This window comes from Schistosoma haematobium, chromosome 4, assembly GCF_000699445.3.
Source record: "Schistosoma haematobium chromosome 4, whole genome shotgun sequence".
Lineage (NCBI taxonomy): Eukaryota > Metazoa > Platyhelminthes > Trematoda > Strigeidida > Schistosomatidae > Schistosoma > Schistosoma haematobium.
The window spans coordinates 30026361-30047788 of NC_067199.1; the positions used below are offsets into that span (position 1 = coordinate 30026361).

At 36.9% G+C, this 21428-nt stretch overlaps 1 protein-coding gene across 1 annotated transcript in view; it reads right to left on the reverse strand.

Annotated features, from left to right (window-relative positions):
* The window catches only part of ABCB11 (ABC transporter B member 11), a 53172-nt gene that overhangs the window by 11179 nt on the left and 20565 nt on the right, over positions 1-21428 (reverse strand). Inside the window, exons 10-14 of the mRNA XM_051216171.1 lie at positions 19397-19567; positions 18218-18274; positions 15953-16084; positions 7011-7118; positions 6184-6261 (exon numbers count right to left, since the gene is read on the reverse strand). Coding sequence (XP_051066733.1) covers positions 6184-6261; positions 7011-7118; positions 15953-16084; positions 18218-18274; positions 19397-19567 — 546 coding nt within the window. The remainder of the gene's footprint in view (positions 1-6183; positions 6262-7010; positions 7119-15952; positions 16085-18217; positions 18275-19396; positions 19568-21428) is intronic.

Consider the following 21428-nt stretch of genomic DNA (forward strand, 5'->3'; position numbering starts at 1 on the left):
ATTGTTGGTCACCGGCTACCATGGGACTGCATCTCATTACGTTGCTCCACTGCCTTGTACATCAGACCTTTATGTCAAAGGCTCCGGGTGTGACCCCCTAACAAAAACCACCTGCTTTGGTTTGGGCACCCGGGCAGTATCGTAGCCCTCACACAAATCTGATGAGATGACAATCATTTCACGAAATACAATGCTTGCTACAATTAGAATTCAGGCATATCACATTCACTTGATAACACTCATTTTTACTGTTACTACTATTTTTTATACATTACGTTACTTATCTACCTCTATTCTCACATCATGTATCCCCATCTTTCAACTTATACAGCAGATCGCCTATGGTGGAATATCTGTCCTATATAAACGTTCTCGAATCACTGCTTGGTCGAAAGTTGAATGCTTCCACCGAATACGAATACTGAAACAGTCTTTCTGAAACCACGTGCGCCATTCAAACTGGCTGCCTTTAACGTTCGCACACTTATGCAGGTTGGACAACAGATAGGGCTGGCTATGTCTTTAGAAAGTCTTAATATCGATGTCTGCTGTCTATCCGAGACCCGTATTCAAGACTCTGGTGAAGTACTACAAATTCACTCTCCATCTGTCACTTCAAAAAGCTTGTTTTACGTGCGCTTATCCGAGGACCCTGTGGCATCTTCGTCTGGTGTTGCTGGCGTTGGTGTCGCACTAAGCGCTAGAGCTGAGGCATCACTAATCGATTGGATCCCCATTAAAAGTCGGTTATGTGCTGTTAGACTAGAAAGTTTCATCAAAGTGAGAAGAAATCGGCGTGAGAAACGATGTATTTTCGTCATCTCCGCCTATGCCCCGACAGATTGCAGCCCGGATGCAATCAAGGATGAATTCTACCACCAGTTAACTGTTCTTCTCCAGAAAGTGCGTTCGAAAGATATTGTAGTACTAGCCAGAGACTTGGATGCTCAGGTCGGGCGTCTTAGACACAGAAGAGGGTCGTTTAGGTGGCCGATGGGGACTTGTTGGTCGCAGGACAGATAACGAGGACTGTCTACTGCAACTGTGCACAGACCACAACCTGTTTTTGGCTAGCACTAACTTTCAGCACAGTCATCGCCGATGTGCCACCTGGCGTCCTCCCTCTGCATCTCAAGCCTGGATTAAGATTGATCACATCACGATCAGCTACCGCTGGCGTGGTTGTGTACAAGACTGCTGCTCCTTTTGGAGTACCTATCTGGACTCTGATCATGCCCTTGTTTGCACCAATCTTACCTTACTTTTCAGTGGCGGACGAATTCATCATCCTAAATGGATTGATGTCAGTAAACTGATTGCAGCTTCTGTTGCAACTAAGTATCAAACCGAGCTAGCTACCACTCCACCGAAAGGTATAGATGAGCATTGGTTACAACTGCATGACGCCATGAAATGGCGAGTGAAGCCGCTTGCGCCCCGCTTATAAGCACTGGGTTTCCTCAGGCTCCTTACAACTCATTAAACACCGTCGGTCTACTCCGGGTGACCGTGAGTTTGACCACAAACGAAGGATGTTGCTTAAGGAAATTGGGCAAAGCTTGCGTAAGGACCGAGAAGCCTGGTGGTCGGAGCGTGCTAATACGTTGGAGGCAGCAGCTGCATCTGGTAATTACCGGAAGCTCTTCCAACTCATCCGAGCCACTGGCAGCAAGGAGTCTGGTGTGAGTGAAACAATCTGCAAGGATGATGGGATGCCAATCACTAACATCCATCGACGTCTTGGACGATGGGCAGAATTTTTTGAAGGGCAGTTCAACTGGCCTGCTGATCCGGCAATGTTATATCCGAGTGGAGATTAAATTACAGGTAACTTCCGAGGACTATTCATGGACTAATATTCTTATTGTATAACTACTCAACAATTACACTATGTATATTTATATCCCTCTTATGACAAGCTTTATTTTGGCCTATAATTTATTATTGTACGATTTACGGTTCTTAAGTTATGTTCAGTTTATTAACTACTGCCTCCCACATTCACAGCCACTTTTTGGGCTTATTTGTGTACAAATATTATTTCCTATTTTATGGTACGTTGCGGTCTGTGTGATTGATATACAAACTAAGTATGTCTGAAATAAACGATCTGCTCTGATTCGGAAGCTGGTATCTTGTTCTGGACTCAAGTGGAAGGGCTCGTAGGACATAGGACCAATAAGGACACTAAACTGCCCACACCGGTTGAACGTCATTGGTTGGCCTAGTGCGAAGATTCGTATAAGTCGTATTCGGATTGGTAGATAAGTCGTGTGATCGAAAAGTCAGACATCCAAGGTCATAACAATTGGCGACGGGGATTTTGGCAAAAACAAAATAATTGGGAGACGCAAGGTCATAACAATTGGCGACGGGGATTTTGGCAACAAAGAAATAATAATAATACAAGTGGTGACTCAGATTTTGGAAATAAATTAGCTGTATAATTGCCGGTGATTTTTGGAGCTAATATTATTGGCAAAAAAAAAATGTCGATTTCTTTCGAACAGTTGCGGTTAGTATTACAGCACCAGCAGAAGATGTTTGCCTTGCAACAACAGCTATTTGTAACATTTTTGGGCAGACTTTGCATTCAAGCAGAAAATAAGAAATCTATATATCATGCAGATAATGGTGCAGTAATGGACATTTCAGAAGCATATCCTGTGCAGGATTCAAATCCCTCTATACCAGAAGGAAAACGTAATATTGGTAACGTGTCCAGCTCAGAGCAAGAAAATATTGTGCTAAATGCACATGAAGTTGTGACAATACCAGATGATCAGGAGCCAGATCCTGTAGATGATGCCCAGAGTCCAGAATCAAATGAAACACTACTGGTACTGTCTAGCTGCGAAAATAAACGTCAGCTCGAACAAAATTGTGGTCCACGTGCTATTAGTCGAGAAAGCTATGGTGACTCGTATTCAGAAAATAACTGGAGCAACACGATGAACCAAATTGTACCAGATGTTACTCAAAATCACCGGAAGACAGAATTTTATATTGAGTCAACTTATCCCATTTCTAATGACAGTGTGCCAGATATTGATTCTCAGAATAATGCATATGATTTTGATGAAACTTCTTATAACAATGAGGGAAATATGTCAGCTGAGTCGAATGATGGCCAAAAATCTAATTTAATTCTGTTAGACGTTGACTTTCTTAATGACTCGTTATCTGCTAACGAGATTCATAATGAATTTGAAAATAATGAACTCAGATCAAAGGTCGTTCATCATCATCTAGTCATTTTTAGTGGATTCTCCAGTCAATACGAGAAACATGGTTTAAATAAAGTCCTACTAGTTGTAATTTGGAGCCATAAGGACCCAACATTATTTCGAGGAGGAGGAGAATGTTGAGGAATTTAAAGTCACATATAATTTTTTTTTTAAATCAGAATCTAAAGTTGGAATTTTTTTTTTTAAAAAAAAAGGGAGGTGTTATATCCGAGTGGAGATTAAATTACAGGTAACTTCCGAGGACTATTCATGGACTAATATTCTTATTGTATAACTACTCAACAATTACACTATGTATATTTATATCCCTCTTATGACAAGCTTTATTTTGGCCTATAATTTATTATTGTACGATTTACGGTTCTTAAGTTATGTTCAGTTTATTAACTACTGCCTCCCACATTCACAGCCACTTTTTGGGCTTATTTGTGTACAAATATTATTTCCTATTTTATGGTACGTTGCGGTCTGTGTGATTGATATACAAACTAAGTATGTCTGAAATAAACGATCTGCTCTGATTCGGAAGCTGGTATCTTGTTCTGGACTCAAGTGGAAGGGCTCGTAGGACATAGGACCAATAAGGACACTAAACTGCCCACACCGGTTGAACGTCATTGGTTGGCCTAGTGCGAAGATTCGTATAAGTCGTATTCGGATTGGTAGATAAGTCGTGTGATCGAAAAGTCAGACATCCAAGGTCATAACAATTGGCGACGGGGATTTTGGCAAAAACAAAATAATTGGGAGACGCAAGGTCATAACAGGCAACATCGGTCAGACTGTCCTGGCCTCCATGATCGGTGACGACTGATCCACCAAATGAGGCGGAAGTCCGCAGGGAACTCCAACTCTTGAAGCGCTACAAATCACTTGGCCCAGATGACTTACCTCTGACCCTTTTTAAAGATGGTAGTGACTTTCCGGATAAGGAACTGACAACGTTGTTTACAAAGGTCTGGTAGCTAGAGAGTGTACCAACATCATGGAATGAGTCGATAGTTGTCCCTATCTTCAAAAAGGGTTCACGTCGTTTCTGTAACAACTATCGGGAGATAAGTCTACTTCCGATTGCGTCCAGACTATTGGATTCTGTTATACTTCTTAGGTTGTTCAAAACCCGAGAAAGATTGACTCTCGAGGAGAAGGCTGGTTTTCGTTCTGGTCGAGGATGTATTGATCATATCTTCAACCTCCGCCAAATGTTAGAACACCGTCATACTTATCGAAGGCCAACAATCGTAGTGTTTCTTGACATCAGGGTTGCCTTCGATTCGTTGGACAGGACTGTTCTCTGGGATTGTCTATTGAAGAAGGGTGTGCCTGAGAAGTTTATTAACGTCCTAAAAGCCCTATATACAAACACCTCAGGTAGAGTGAGGGCATACAACCACCTCTCTCCATTGTTCCATTCGAGCAGTGGGGTTAGGCAGGGTTGCCCAATCTCACCATTCCTCTTCAACTTTGCCATCGATGACATTCTGGAAACAGCTCTGATGGATGTGAATAATGGCGGTGTGGATCTGTTGCCTGGGGAAAGACCTCTCGACCTTGAGTATGCGGATGATGATATTGTCTTACTGTGCAGTGGTGCCCAAGCCATGCAATCCGCACTTAATCAGTTGGCAATCAGTGTCCGTAGGTACGGTATGTGCTTTGCACCTTCGAAGTTTATTTATTTATTCATTTGAACACATAAATATTGGTACAAGGGGTACCAAATACATATGTATATCTACAAGACTGGCAGGATTCTAATCCTGTACTCACCCTGGGTGGTGAGCAGATAGAAGTAGTCGAGAAGTTCGTGTATCTGGGTAGCTGCATAAGTGCTGGTGGTGGCGTGAGTGATGAGATCAATGCACGTATAGTGAAAGCTAGAGTGGCTTATTGCCAATCTGGGCCACCTTTGGCGCCTTCGTGATGTTAGTCTGGATGTAAAAGGTCGGATCTACAGCGCACCGGTGAGAGAATTTTTGCTCTATGCCTGTGAAATCTGAACTCTCCGAGTTGAGGATGTTAGACAACTCTCAGTGTTTGATCATCGTTGTCTCCGAAGGATTGCTGGCATCCAGTGGCAACACCATGTTAGTAATGCAGAGGTTCGGCATCGTGTGTTCGGGCACAGGGACGATAATCCAATTGGTGTCACCATCTTGAAACATCAACTTCGGTGGCTTGGACATGTTCTACGAGTGTCGTCCCAGAGAGTTCCTCGTCGTGCATTGTTTGCCGACTCTGGGACTGGTTGGAAAAAGCGGAAAGGTGGTTAGTTTATGATATGGAGTCGTGGTATGAAAGAAAGCTGCACAGGACTGGCTTCTGTTGGTCCTTCACGACTCCCTGGTTGCCGTGCTGGAGATGGTGCGACACAGTGGCTAGAGACGTTATCAGATATGGCTCGGAATAGAAGTCAGTGGCGATCCTTCTGTAACCTTCTTTTACTTTCTTCATAAAAAGTGGCCGTAACTTCTTTAACTGAAAGAGTTCTTTCTGGTTGTATCTTTCTATTTCCCCCATTATTGTTATTATTTCACTACCACATACACTAATTTGTGGTCGTTATTGTTCTTTTTTTCTTTTTATACGCACCTTACATTCTTTATTTCTTAACATTCTCATTATTATTGTGTGGCGCAAATGTATCTGGTGCGCCCTTATACCAATATTTATGTGTTCAAATAAATAAATAAATAATCATTGACTATTCAATGTGAGGCATGTCTATGAATCTAGAATTTAAAAAAAGGTTCTTTTTAATGGGATATTTATAAGATTTTGCAAATAAGGATGGGAAAAGTTAATAAAAATTCCGGACTGAAATGAAATTTGCCTGAACAGTTAAATGATATAGACATTTAGATTTTTTCATGAATTCACTATAGTTAGCAAGATCAATTTACAAACGGTTTATTTGAAATAAACATTAACTCACCTGTTTCAACATGGATGCAAATAAATTTTGACGTAAACGTTTAGTTAGTTTTTGGCTAGCAACACCGAGAAAATAACCCTTGAGAATAGAAAGAGGAATAAAATTGTAAATAGACAGTAATAAATTATAATTCGTGAGTTAAAACATATTAATTAAATTTTACACTAAAAATTTCCACTAAACAACATAATTCAAGTCCAAAATATTCATACTGACAACTGAAGCAGAAATTGGGAAAAGACACTGGAAGTAGGATAGGATATATACATTATGGAAATCATCAAGGTGCATTACGAGGCAAGCCCTAACTCGGAATCCGGAAGGGAAAAAGAGGCAAACAAAAGAATATATTGCGCCGGGACATCAAAAGAATGAATAGCAATTGGAAACAACTGGGAAGAGGTTGGTTGGAGGACTCTGATCAGTGGCCTACGCTCCACAAGGGGTAACAGGCATAAGTAATTATGTGTATATTTTTTCTAATAATAGGTGCAGACCAACTGGTTAGAGACTGGAAGGAATGCTCAGAATCATTTGCGATAGTGCGAATGAATTCATTCTTTGTCTTTCTTCAGAATGTGGGTCCCAAAATCTCCATTTTTATACCTGGTCTTTTCTACTAATCTGAAATTTGTTTCGGTAACTTCATCTCACTGTGCTAATTTGGTATGATAACCTGAATAGATCGATGCCAATGTGTCAGGTTCTACGTTGTGTATGTCTGACTGACACCCAAGTACGTAGACCTACGCTTTGTAAATGAATTATATTTACTTAAAAATATTGTAATTTTGAAAGAAAATATTGAATACATCTATTTAACTTACCTGAAAAGTGGAACTGGCTAATCGAATCAAACCCAAAAGAGCTATTACACCTGTGACTAAATTAGCTCTAATTTGCATTTCATCAGGTTTTCGAACTAGACTAAAAATCTGTATTTTGAGGAAGATAAACAGTGATACTAAGGTTAGGATAAACATAGATTTAATAACAATTTAAACACACAAGAAAACATGCATATGGTTAGTGAAGAGTTACATGTCGTAAATCATACAGTTATTGATAATGCAGACATCTGTTTACCGGGGTTTGGTTGTACACTCTTAAAGTTTCACTGGTAACTTGACGATGCTTTTTTTCTAGTTAGTTAGATGCTTAAAAGCAATATAGATTTCATTCGAACAATTTGTTGAATTAAAGAAATAATTAAGCGTAAACTTAATCATCATGGAGATAAACAATAAAATAATGATGATTCCTTTTCTAACTGAAATAAAAATAAAATAGAAAGAGCTAATTTTGTTGATCGCTGAAAAATTCCTATCATATTAAAGGAATTATATGAACGAAGAATATTCTTTTTAATAATTCCTCACAGGTTCTACAATTATGCATCCTGATTAATAATCCATAAGATTGGTCAGGTTTAAGGCAGAGTACATCATTTAAAATTCTAACATGTGAATCGAGGATTGTTTGTTATACATAAAATAGAATAAAATCGTTAATGTTGGGGTGACTAAAATAAAGTGTTAACTTGAACAAACTTATACATTAGATGAAATTGTGAAGGGGAAAACGCTCCACACACTCAGGGAGTTGCTCTGATGCTGTCCAAAGTAGCACGAAATGCACTTGTAGGATGGGGATCTCATGGATCCAGAATCATCAAAGCATCATTCAAAACAAAGAAGGAGGGGATCACAATCAGCCAGCTACAACGTAGGACCAGGCACATATGTGCATCGGTCCAGGTTGCCATACCGCATCAGCACAACAAGATGAACACCGGATTCACAGCAGTGGTTAGGTCAAAGGTGGTAATATATAAGAGAAAGATTGCATATAGAGATATAGTACAAGAAGAAAGAATTGGTTCGTAGAAAGAAAGATACGAAGTGATTTTAATCTCTTAGTTTAAGGGAAGACAGGGAGTGTATACACCGACGCCATTGTGATCGATTCTGAGCCATGTCACCAAGAGTCTCCAACCATTGGTTACGAAAGTCACGCGGACCCCAACCAAGTAGTCTGCATCTACCAACATGGCTCAGACTAGAAGTTAGTGTCTTCAAGCACTGATGCCACGTTTTGGTTTGGCCGCCCCTAACTTTCTTCCAACCATCTCCAATACCGGATAGCATTGCACGTCGTGGTAGTCGGTGTTCAGGCATACGTAACACGTGGCTCAACCATCTCAGTCGATGAAGATTCATAACCTCATCAACTGATTTACCATCATTCCCTAATACCCTGCGTCTAACCTCACTATTACTTACCCGGTGATCCCAGCAGATGCCAGCAATATTTCTAAGGCATCTGTGGTCAAATACTAATAGCTTACAATCACAATGAATATTATCCAATGTTATGCACCCACCAATGATAGCAACGACGACATTAAAGATCAATTCTACGAGCGGCTGCAATCAATCATAGAGAAGTGCCCAAGAAAGGACCTCACCATTCTAATGGGAGATCTAAATGCCAAAGTCGGAATAGACAACACCGGATATGAAGATATCATGGGACGACATGGAGTGGGAGAGAGAAACAAAAATGGAGAATGATTTGCAAATCTGTGTGCATTCAACAAATTGGTCATAGGAGACACAATATTCCCACACAAACGTATACACAAAGCTACATGGATCTCACCGGACCACACTATAGAGAACTAGATAGATCATATCTGCACAAATAAAAAGTTCCGAAGGACAATTGAAGATGTGAGAAACAGGAGAGGAGCTGACATAGCTTCAGATCACCACCTAGTTATAGCCAATTTAAAACTGAAGTTAAAGAAGAACTGGACAACTGGACAAACATCACTACAAAGGTTCAATACAGCCTTCCTTCGAGATACTGACAAACTCAATGAATTCAAGAAAGCTCTCAACAACAGGTTTCAAGCCTTACAGGATCTACTAAAAGAAGAAACTACTATGGAGGACAACTGGAAAGATATCAAAGAAGCATTAATTTCAACGTGTCAAGAGGTTCTGGGCCTCAGGAAGCATTATCATAAGGAATGGATCTCTATGGAAACACTGGACAGGATCAAAGAAAGGAAGAACGCTGTTTAAACCATGAAGAACAAGAAGACAGCAATCAACAACAGCCGAACACGAGCAGAGAAAGTCCAAGCACAAGCTGAATACACAGAAGCGAACAAGCAAGTGAAGAGGAGCATTAGAGCCGACAAGAAGAAATACGTGGAAGAACTAGCAACGACGGCGGAAAAAGCTGCTAGAGAAGGAAATATGAAACAACTTTACGATACAACGAAGAAACTAGCAGGGAAATACAGTAAACCAGAGAGACCGGTCAAGGAAAAAGAAGGCAAGCAAATCACTGAAATTCAACAACAGCGGAACAGATGGGTAGAATACTTCGAGGAACTCCTGAATAGGCCGGCTCCAATGAATCCACCGGACATAGAAGCGGCACACACAGACCTTCCCATAGACGTCAACCCACCAACGACGGAAGAAATCAGAATGGCCGTCAGACAAATCAAGAACGGGGAAGCAGCGGGACCCGACAACATACCAGCTGAAGCACTGAAGTCAGACATCGAAGCAGCCACAAGCATGCTTTATCTTCTATTCAAAAAGATTTGGGAAGAGGAACAAGTGCCGATGGACTGGAAAGAAGGACACCTCGTCAAGATTCCAAAGAAAGGAGATCTGAGCAAATGTGAAAACTACAGAGGCATTACACTACTGTCAATACCAGGAAAAGTCTTCAACAGAGTGTTGCTGAACCGGATGAAGGATGCAGTAGACGCCCAACTTCGAGATCAACAAGCTGGATTCCGTAAGGATCGATCGTGCACAGACCAAATTGCAACACTACGGATCATCGTCGAACAATCAGTTGAGTGGAACTCATCACTATACATCAACTTCATTGATTATGAAAAGGCATTCGACAGTGTAGATAGGAGGACGTTATGGAAACTTCTTCGACACTACGGAGTTCCTGAGAAGATTGTCAATATTATCCGGAACTCATACGACGGACTACAATACAAAGTCGTGCATGGAGGACAGCTGACAGATGCATTCCAAGTTAGGACCGGAGTCAGACAAGGCTGTCTACTCTCTCCATTCCTCTTTCTTCTGGTGGTCGACTGAATTATGAAGACCTCGACATCTGAGGGAAAACATGGAATACAATGGACAGCTCAGAATCAATTAGACGATTTGGACTTCGCAGATGACCTAGCCCTCCCTATCGCATGCACACGAACAAATGCATATAAAGACAGCCAATGTAGCAGGAGTCTCTGCATCAGCAGGCCTTAACATACACAAGGGGAAAATCAAGGTCCTCAAATACAACACGGAGAACAGCAATCCAATCACACTTGATGGCGAAACTCTGGAAGATGTAGGATCTTTCACACACCTGGGAAGCATCGTCGATGAACAAGGAGGATCAAAAGCGGACGTAAAGGTGAGGATTGGCAAAGCAAGGGCAGCATTCCTACAATTGAAGAACATATGGAACTCAAAACAACTTTCAACCAATATAAAAGTCAGAATATTCAATATGAACGTCAAGGCATTTCTACTGTACGGAGCTGAAACTTCGAGAACCACAACAACCACCATCAATAAGGTACAAGTATTTATAAATGGTTGTCTACGCAAGATACTCAACATCCATTGGCCGGACACCATCAGCAACAGCCTATTGTGGGAGAGAACAAACCAGCTTCCAGCTGAAGAGGAAATTAGGAAAAGACGATGGAAATGGATAGGACATACATTATGCAAACCATCAAACTGCATCACGAGGCAAGCCCTAACTTGGAATCCTGAGGGGAAACGGAAGAGAGGAAGGCCAAAGAACACATTATGTCGGGAAATAGAAGCAGATATGAAAAGAATGAATAACAACTGGAAAGAGTTGGAAAAGGTTGCCCAGGACATGTTTGGATGGAGAATGCTGGTGAGCGGCGTATGTTCCTTCACGAGGAGTAACAGGACTATGTAAGTAATGGGGTGAGAGAGAGAATAATGTAATTACAAATCAGAAATCACGTAATATGTACAATAATATGAATAGGGTTGAATGCTGAATAAATTTCTCAAAAAGGTTGGCATATGTTATAATAATGATAATAATAGCAATGATAACATTTGTGGATAAGTTTAAAAAGTATAAATATGAACATCGATCAAATTACGTCACCATAGTATTAAATTGATTATTAACTAATTAGGCCCGAAGTTAGCCAGGATAAAAGAAGCGGATGAACATATTTCTTTTGGACGCAAAGCTCTGGTTTTTTTTATCAGAATAGCCATTGCTTCAGCTGTCTACAGGATTCTCAGTCTGACGGATTGAGGCAGAATGCTGTTAATACGATATATTATTGTAAAAGATTGCTCCATGTTGGCTGTAAGGCCAGTTTGAACTAAATGACCTAAAATGGAGCTGTTAACAGTTTCAACTACACTTTTGCTTAAGCACACTGGGAAGAGTTTGTAGACGCATATGACTCCAATTATTATTTAATTCTGTCTAATTTGGTTTATTTTACTTGAACTCATCTCGTTGTATAACAAGTTCAAATAGTGTGATATTAAAAGTATAATACAAAATTTTGTTGGACCTTTAATATTACATCGATCCAGATAAGCAGAAAAACAACGAGAGTGAGTGAACTGATGGAATGTAGATTTGGATCACTAGTCAAATCATTGGAAGAATTTATATGTTCATAAGTTCAGTACAGTAATTAGATAAACAGACAAACACGTTTAGGAAACGTATATTTATTAAAATTCATAATTAATTGTGAGAAATAAGTACAGAACTTTCAGTTTAACGACTGATTTTAATAAGACAACCACTGAAAAATAAGAAGCACTCAACATCTGTTTTTTTTTAGTATGGGACTACTCAGTGGAGCACATTCACAGACCAACAGATGATCGAAGCCGAGACCCTCAGGTCTCACAACGAACGTCCAACCTTTAGACCACTGAGAAGACATCCAATGGTATACGTGTCTGACTGCAGTCAGTTAGCGATATTGCGCGACCACCTTGAATTACCTGTGATGGATACCACACGACAAGACTACAATCCGCTGGCCGCCGTTTCTCATTAGAAACCCCGGGAATAACCTTCCGAAATTTTTTAGTGTCCACATGAATTTTACTGGTTTTTGGAAATTGTTGAATTTTCTACGTTTACATCAATACACAATTATCAGGACGATAAAAACAACACATATACTAGTTACATGGTTGTCATGGTTGTTTATTCAAGCAAGGATAAACTGGAGTGGTTGCTACAAATTACATAGAATTCAACAAATAAACGTTTCTATTTTGATGAAGTACAAAGTGAGTGAAATAATCAAATGAATTATAACAACCACCAGTGTAAATGCATAAACAACTGAGTATTTCAACTGTTCGCAGTTCTTTCTTTGTTTTTTGTTATGTATATTTATTGTGAAATATGTAGCTAATTATGGACTATGACTTTCACAATGATGGATGACTTGATAAAGCTAATTCATAATCTCTTACGCATAACCTTAACATACAAACGACAAAACAAAACAAAAAATATTGATTTCCTCTTAGGCTTCAATACTAATCAGTCAGTCGTAAACAATCTGGAACATATGTGCATCGGTCGTCACACTACATTGGTACAGAGGTGTGAAATTATGAAGAAAATTACCAGAGTAGAAAAGTAGTAACATTGTCTGTAGTAGTCGAAAAGATTATGGATAAACAGTATTATTCGAGACGAGTATTATTCAAGCGAACCTCAACCTGGCAGTCTGCATTTACCGACGCTTAGTGACTTCATGGATTAATCCCACGTAATATTTCGCCCCCCTCACAACCTTTTCCAATATACTCCTACACCGAAAATTATCATGCGTCTAGGTAGACGGTGGTTGGTTACACACTATATATGTTCCAACCAACGCTTTCAAAATGTTTTGCTTATTTGACAATATTTATTTTCTAAATTAACTTCCTGATGGATGTTAGTTTTTAAAAAAGAACAAATTTTTTCAAATAAAAACTTGGGGAAGTATATAGTCAAGTGATTTTGTTAATTGAGAGCATAGATTGATTAAGAAGTGTGATTTGGTGACCGAAATCTAGTGAAAATAAGGTTAGATAAGTTTATTATTTAATAAATACCACAAAATAACAATGCACTTTAATAAAACAGAATTGACCAGGATAAGTATTGTCTAACTAAAAATTAAGGATGTAATTGTAAAAAAGTAAGGATGTTCCAGAGTAAAACTCAGAATAATTTAACTAAATAGAATGTCATATAATGTGTCCCGACTGTTGCTGCTACCTTGAAGTGGTGGTAGGGCTTGCATATCGTGCTAAACCAGTCAGGCTATACTGGCTGGAACAATTGTTCCTCAAGGTCGCACCGCGCCAGACAGGTCGGTTGAATAACAGTAAGATCAAAAGCAGCAAACCTAAGTCGTACTGCCCCCTTAGGTGGACCCTCCGTGTCCATCAACCCGATTAAAGCGCCGAGCATTCGCTTCAGAGTCGGCTAGGGTCAGCGCCTTAATTGATGATAGGGAGTGAAGTAGTTGGCCATGCCGATTACCTCACTTATTTTGGGGAGCTTCATAAGTATTGATGACCTGATTTCTGACAAAATCTTGGCACATATTCAGAAAGATAGATAAGCTTTTGCCAACGTGTCTTTTGTGGCCAAGACGAGATATCCGTCTGCGAACGAAAAGACGAGTTTACTGTGCAGCAGTTTGAACCATTCTACTTTATGGGTGTGAAACATAGGTATTAGGAATTAAATGTTTGGCGGGATTAATGAATCTGTCTGTTTATTTATTTGTGTTTGAGCATCAGCTTGATATGATTCACTTTAACTATGTATGAAATATGGATTTCTTCTTATAGTTGACAAATTTAAAAGAATTATTCATACGCTATCGTCGGATGATAAAACTCATCAAACTGTGAAAAGAAAATGTAGACTTACAAAATAAAATCAAGTTATTTTATTTTAAGACATCTTTCTCTATCTAGTCACTACAAGCGGCCTAAACACACTAGTAAATTGGAACAGGGCGGAATATACCCACTCTTATTCATTATTGTACTGAGTATATATGAAATGTCAGAGGCGCTAACACATCTATCACATCAATGGTCTAATTTTTATGAGTATATTTTCATCTAAAGACGAGTTTACTGTGCAATAGTTTGTTTTATTCTCTTTTATGTGTGTGAAATGTAGTCATTAAAGATAGAGGATATTTATGGGTACTCAATATTTCATCATATGTGTAGCCGTCCACTTTATTTTTGTCTTTATAAACACCAACTAGTTGTTAGACGCCTCAAGGCATTATGGATAAATATTCAACTTAGTAAATCTTGAAACAGTTATACAAATCATGGACGACTATAAGGTCGAAGGGGATTACAAATATGCAAACAACTACAGGGTAGTAACAACTAATCAGAGTCAAGATCGACAGAATATGTTGTCAGTCATTTGTGGAGAAAGTTGGAAAGCACACTTCTATTTGAATTTTATGCTGACGATGCTGACAAGAAGTGTGATTAAAGCTCCACAATTAAACCATCCAGCTCAGAGGAACAAACCCTGTCATGAGCACAGTATGAGGTGATTAGATTTAAGAAAAATTTATTTGTAGTTAGCTGGAGTTATATGTTATTTCTCGTAGTACTCATCATGTCAGTGAACGTTTGTAGATATTTCTTGGAGAAAAAAGAATGATTCGACATGGAATCTAAATTGTTAAACGAACGGACTATTAATTATGATTTTCCGGTGAATAGTGGTAAGAAATTTTAAAATGCTTGGTACGCACTATTTGTTTTCAGAGTGAAAGATCTACTGGAGGGTTTAACTACCACCGTTTTAGATATCAATTGATTTAGATAGTGATGTTTTATTCAGAACATTAAATAGACTTGGAACTTGTCAACTGCTGGCAAAATTTTAATTTGGAACGACTAGTGAGTTTTACAACACTTGGTGATAGCAATTAACTAAGCCGAGAATAAAAGTTTTCAATTTCGGTAGTATCAAATAATCTAAACAATGAACAAAAAATACGTAAGCAACTTGTTTAACACGTAATATAGATTTATCACTAAAGTGAATTAGTAAAATCAGTTTGGTCGAGATAATTACAACTTTCAGCGATCTTGCGATTCAAATAGAGGTACACACTATTCCCGTACGCCTGCTCAACCAGCTATGTATGTGAAAGATCGGTAAATGACCAGAAAGCTGTAAAGTGGCGAAACAAATCACACAAAGCATTAGTATATATTCCTTTATCATTTTGACCCAGACAAGGAATTGTTAGCTGGGACCTTTACTAAACGCATAATCAGCTACCTCCAATATTGTGCTTTATTTATAGTCTCTCGCTTGCTGACTGGTCCTATCAGATGTCATGTGAGTATGGCACGTGATATTACTGGACCCGGCCAGCTTAATATTAATTCGCCTTGAATGAATATTAATCTCCAGATTTAGGAACCTTTTACAAGACGTTAGCCAAAAAAGTCATTCAAACATTAATATATGCATTATATTGTATCACACAGAGAAATCATCAAAGGCAGACAATGGTTTTTAAAAGATCACAATGATAAAAACAATTGTAGGCTTATTTAGAGTTACGTGAACATTATACGCTTTAATAAAAGATATTACCAAACATGTTACATGTTACTACGATACCACTTACAGTGTAAATTTCTGAATATAATATAGCAAATATAGGTTGTAATCCACCGGTTATAGATGCAGCTATACATCCTAACGTTACACTTTTCCATTCAGGTCTAGACAGTTTCAACAAACGAAGCATAGATGACATCTAAAAATGTATATTATTTTAATTGAATCAATACATAGGAGTAAAAGAAAACTTTAAAAGTAAGAAATGAATAAATCAGTGCGCAATGTATGTTTATATAATAAACATGGTATGAAATGAATGAATTTCTAGTGGAGCACCTAACTGAACAACATTGCGATCTCTCGAAAATCAAAAAAATACTAACAGAAGATTTCCTAATACTCCACTAAAATGTATGAGGTATGTAAATCATAAAAATCTGTCCAATAATATACAACCACATAAAAACGTCTGTAAATAATAAATATAGAGGCACATAATGCAAAAACGAAGGAATCAGTTTTGCATGTCAATAATCTCAACTGCTGTAATCTATATTAGAGATTAAGGTGTGTGCTACTTAAATGCTTGTTAGTAATCTAGTCGAAATAAGTGAGGGAAAGTGGAGTTTCATAAGTCGAATAAAACTTCTTGGAGTAACCTTGGTAGGTAGACTGAGTTAGAAATTCATCGACAATAATAACGAAGCCAGAAAGATTTTTGGGCTATAAGCTCAACATTCTACTGGCTGAACTACGGGTTCCAGCTGCTTGCTGAATCCTACATTGAGAAATTTGAACTTCAAGCATTATTTACTTATGGAAAAGAGCCTGAGAGAGAAGATTATAGTAAATAGTCTAGCTACCAAATAATCGGTTCATTCACGTATATATCAATGTTTCTAAACCCATTTAGTGTTTCTATTAGCTCCTTTAACATCCAGACGATAAAAAACTAAACCTGTTGGCAGTTTTACAATGATTAACGTGATGGAAATATACATCGATTCAGAATGCACATATTGAGTGAAACCGTTTTCGCCGATCTTAACAACGATATATAGATTACTGTTTTGTTGAACGCTTTTCTTGTTTGGTCCATGACGCACCTTTTATAATCAAACTAGACATTGATATACACAAGTTCTGTAACAAGTATATTTCATGTCAATGAGTGCTTTGGTGAAGAGTTTAGTTGTTGAAAAATGAGACTAAATAATCATTATTTTTCAATGTATATCATAGACGAAGGTTTATATGCAACGAGAAAAGTAGGCATGCCTGGTGGAAATCACTTGACTTTATTTAAATTTAAACTACATTGATACTGCAAATTATATAAAATTTATGCATGATGAAGTAAAAATTAATCCGGTAAACATTAAACTTATGTTGTAACGAGTGATTAGCCCTGAGCCATACTTTTACTGTATGATAATATTGATAAGACCGTGGAGTGTAGACAGTATTAATTAAAGCGAGGTTCTAACCTATAATCCAATGACTGAAACGCAATATTGTAAAATAGAGTGAAGACTATTAACAACTTAACTGGAGATTGAATATCATGGTAGTTTCTTCAATTAGATTTAATTTATATTGCATACTACTATCAATACAATAACAAATGTTTTTAAATAACAAGGGTTGATTATTTGGGATGAATACAGTTGTTTTCAAAATACCCCATATTAACACTAACTAAATCTATGAATCTACAGTAGTCTAACATTGATTAGGTTCATGACCAGTGAAACTCAACAATCTCTACAACTCCAAAATGTAAATCCATTAATTCCTGTCAATGAGATTATAAAATCTAAAATAAAGTGTTTGTCGAGATTCTAATGAAATAACATTACAATATTAGATAAGACAGGTTTCGTACAATGAAATATTAACTGTCATTTGAGAGTAAGAAGGAAATTCTTTTTTTCATGATATCGATAGTGTTTTCATAACGTTCGTATAACTAGTATGTTAATAATAGAACAATTGCTCTATATAGTACAATCTAGACAATCGAATGACAAGATCAGCTTATATACATTGAAACTATAGATCATAGCAAGGTATCTGGAATTTTACAAAGTATTAAAAAAAATGCATAAATGAAAATAAAATACAGATATCAGTTTACAAAATTATACGCATTCAGTTTTTAGTTGATAGCCGAATTTTCAAACATAAAAATTGATCAGGTCTCGAAAGTTGATTTGAAAATATAACAATCATGATCAGAAAGTCAGGTATAAAATTTCTTAAAATTTATGCACATATAGGAAACAATTTCAAATAGAAAAAGTTTTATGTGATACAAATTTAAACTTACCACAGTGATTTGTTTATTAACTACATTTGAACTAGACAGATTCAGAGTAACTTCATCCTGCATGGATAAGTTGAAATAGGAAAATATACCATACAATATATATACAAGAATAAATGTTGATGATGAATAAGTTTAGCGTGATAACAAGATTATAAATAACACAATAATTGAACAGTTAGTGTTTAATAGAATAGAGACTGACCAGCTACACATTACGATGAGTATGAGACGAGCGTAATCATTTAGAATCTGGAAAGATGTAAGGGAACAAAATTCCAAATCTAACCTAACATTGGATACGATAAAATAAGAATCAAAAATTAATTTTTCTTGTAATCGAACTTTATAAAGCTGTAAGAAAAGCCAATCTTAAGACCCCAAACAACTATAAATTACGTATTACAAGTATATAGTGATTGATACGCGAGGAAAAAAGAAGCTTATGAATCATACAGTTTGGTTGGTCACGAAAATAATGAGAACTTGAATTATAAAGCTAAAAAATAACAGTATTGCTAACGCATTATTATGATTGTAAGCGGTAGTTTTACAACAGTATAAAGAGTTTACAACTATAGAAGGAAGAAGGAACAGAGACTGTCTTTATTGTTGATCAAATGGACAATATATAACTTCATGTATTGATCTGGTATGTAAAAAACATCTATATAACTTATGCTTATTTGAGGGACACATGATAGTTAAAGTATACTTTACATAACCCGTTAATTAACCCTGAAAACTGAATGATTTTGCTTACAGATTATAACTTGTAGTATTTATGAAAAACTACTAGGTAAATATACTTTTTATTATTTATGAATACAATTCAATACTATTTCAAATTTTTACAATTAATTATATGAAACTTCAATTGTCATAGGGATTTCTTTATATAATTTTAACCAGTATCCTGAAGAGTTATCAGTGAACAAGGGGCATAGTGTACAATAAATATGGGGGAGGGACGATGGTAATACGATTATATAGATATATTTTTTTATTCGACTTATTTATTTGGTGTATACCCGGTCACACAATTTGACAAAGAAAAAAATCGAATAAATAGTATGAATGATACAATGAATAAAAAAAATCGTATATGAAATAGAAAATTAATCAGTTTACAATAAAATTAAATAATTCAATAGAAATATTTAAAAAACTATCATGATTTACTTTGTTAACCTGATAAACATTCATATTTTTATTGACGCAACTGTTGGTACTTCTTAGATTATTGTTTGTGTGACCGTCAAGAAGCAATTGATCATCGTTTGAGAATTTAGTATCATCAGCTTGTAAATCAGTCATATTATCATTGATTGAAGCAGAAACGTTATCAGGTGTCTATAATTTAATCAAAATTAGAGAATAATCAAATGATCTCATTTTTATTCTTAGTTTAGAACAATATTTTACCCTTTCAGTATATATAAATGCAGTCAATAAAATATAGTTCTTACTGTCTCAAAATTTACTGAACTTTATTCGAGTAATTGGATCTCAGTCATAATACTAAGTTTTATCAACTGGATAAGAATAATCTAAATAAGATGTAGTTTTTAGACACGAAACCTTCAATTAACAAAGTTTAGAGATGGTCATAGTGAGACAAATGCAGTTGTTTTTCTTATCTTCTTCAAGACTATGAGTTTTGTATTCTTCCATACTCTTTATTGTTGGATGTTGTAGTCACTTTCGAATTATATTTATTGTGTTTAATTTCAGCAGTTTTTTATATTATTTAGACGCCTTCACTACTCAACCTATTAATTTCCTTTTTTAATTGTACTGATATCAAGTACGGTCATTTGAACGGAAAATGATTTTTACCTGTCAGTAACCAGTCAGATTTTCAAAACAACTTGGTACAAATGTAAGTTGGTCAAAGTCACCACATTTTAAATAAGTACAGTGAGAGGTTTGTAAATGATCATAACTAATTTAGCGGGAGATATGTTTAAACTACCACACATGTGACTAAATAGTATATTATTATTAGAATAGGGGTTTGTGGAGATTGTAGTGATTACAATAATTGAATTCTAATGGTAATAATCATGTGCTCACTAGTGACTGGCTTCAACATGGATTTTCTGAAGTTCTAGTGAGAAGCCGTAACTAGTGAAGTCTAATCCGTGTCGGGTACAGACAGGTATCTACCTGAGACAATGGATAAATGGTTGCGCAAAATCATAGATCAGCTGAAGTTAGACATTAAAACAGTTGGATTCCAACTCAGTGATCTAGAGGTCAAGACTGTAGTTCGATAATATTACGGAATATGCTTGAAATGGATACTTACATGCAAACTATATTCTATACTACCCACGAAGTGAAAACAATCTATTCATTGAACTGTACTGTATATAATACCTAGTATAAAATGATTGGTACAAGTAAAATTATGATAATGTGAAGATTGTAAAATTTGGGCATTTAAATCTGGTATTCTAAGTTCATTAAATTTACAATAACCAATCCACCAACATTAATGAACAGCTGGGATCACTAAAAATAACAAACGGAAAATCAATTTCTTTATATATATATATATATATATATATATATATATATATATATATATATATATGTTGTCAGAGAAAATTGAGAGCGTATAAGACTAGTTCAGTTGTTTTCGAAAATACCTTATTCAACTTGATATCAAACTAAAATACGCCACGGAACCATAAGGAAAGTGTTAAGTAAATATTTTGATGTAAGGGCATGACAATTAAAACAGATCATGTGATATTGCGCAATCATCTTTTAATCCTATCGGTGCGTTGATGACTCAAATCAGGCAAGGTTGAACTCTACTGTTCACCTCTTGAAACTAATCGCTGTTAAGCACATGATTGTTTTTAGCACTGGGGGTTTGTGGAGATCGTTGAGTTCAAGCTTGTTGGGTGTGAGTCATTTAACCACCAATGTCATTGAAAAATGGTTACACAATGTCACGAATTGATTACAATATGAACTATTAACCACTGGATACCAGCCCAGTCCTACAAAGCGTAGGTACTCTCCAAGAGACCTGAAGATCCGGAGTACGAGCGTCGGTGAAGTTTTGGATGGTCACTAATGAAGAGGCAAGTGCTAGGATGAGACGGCTTCTTAGTTTCCTAATTTTCGTTGGTTGCCTAATTGTGAGGACGGTCCACGGGTGAACTCAAGCAAGCTCAGGAGCCGAATACATTCCATCCGA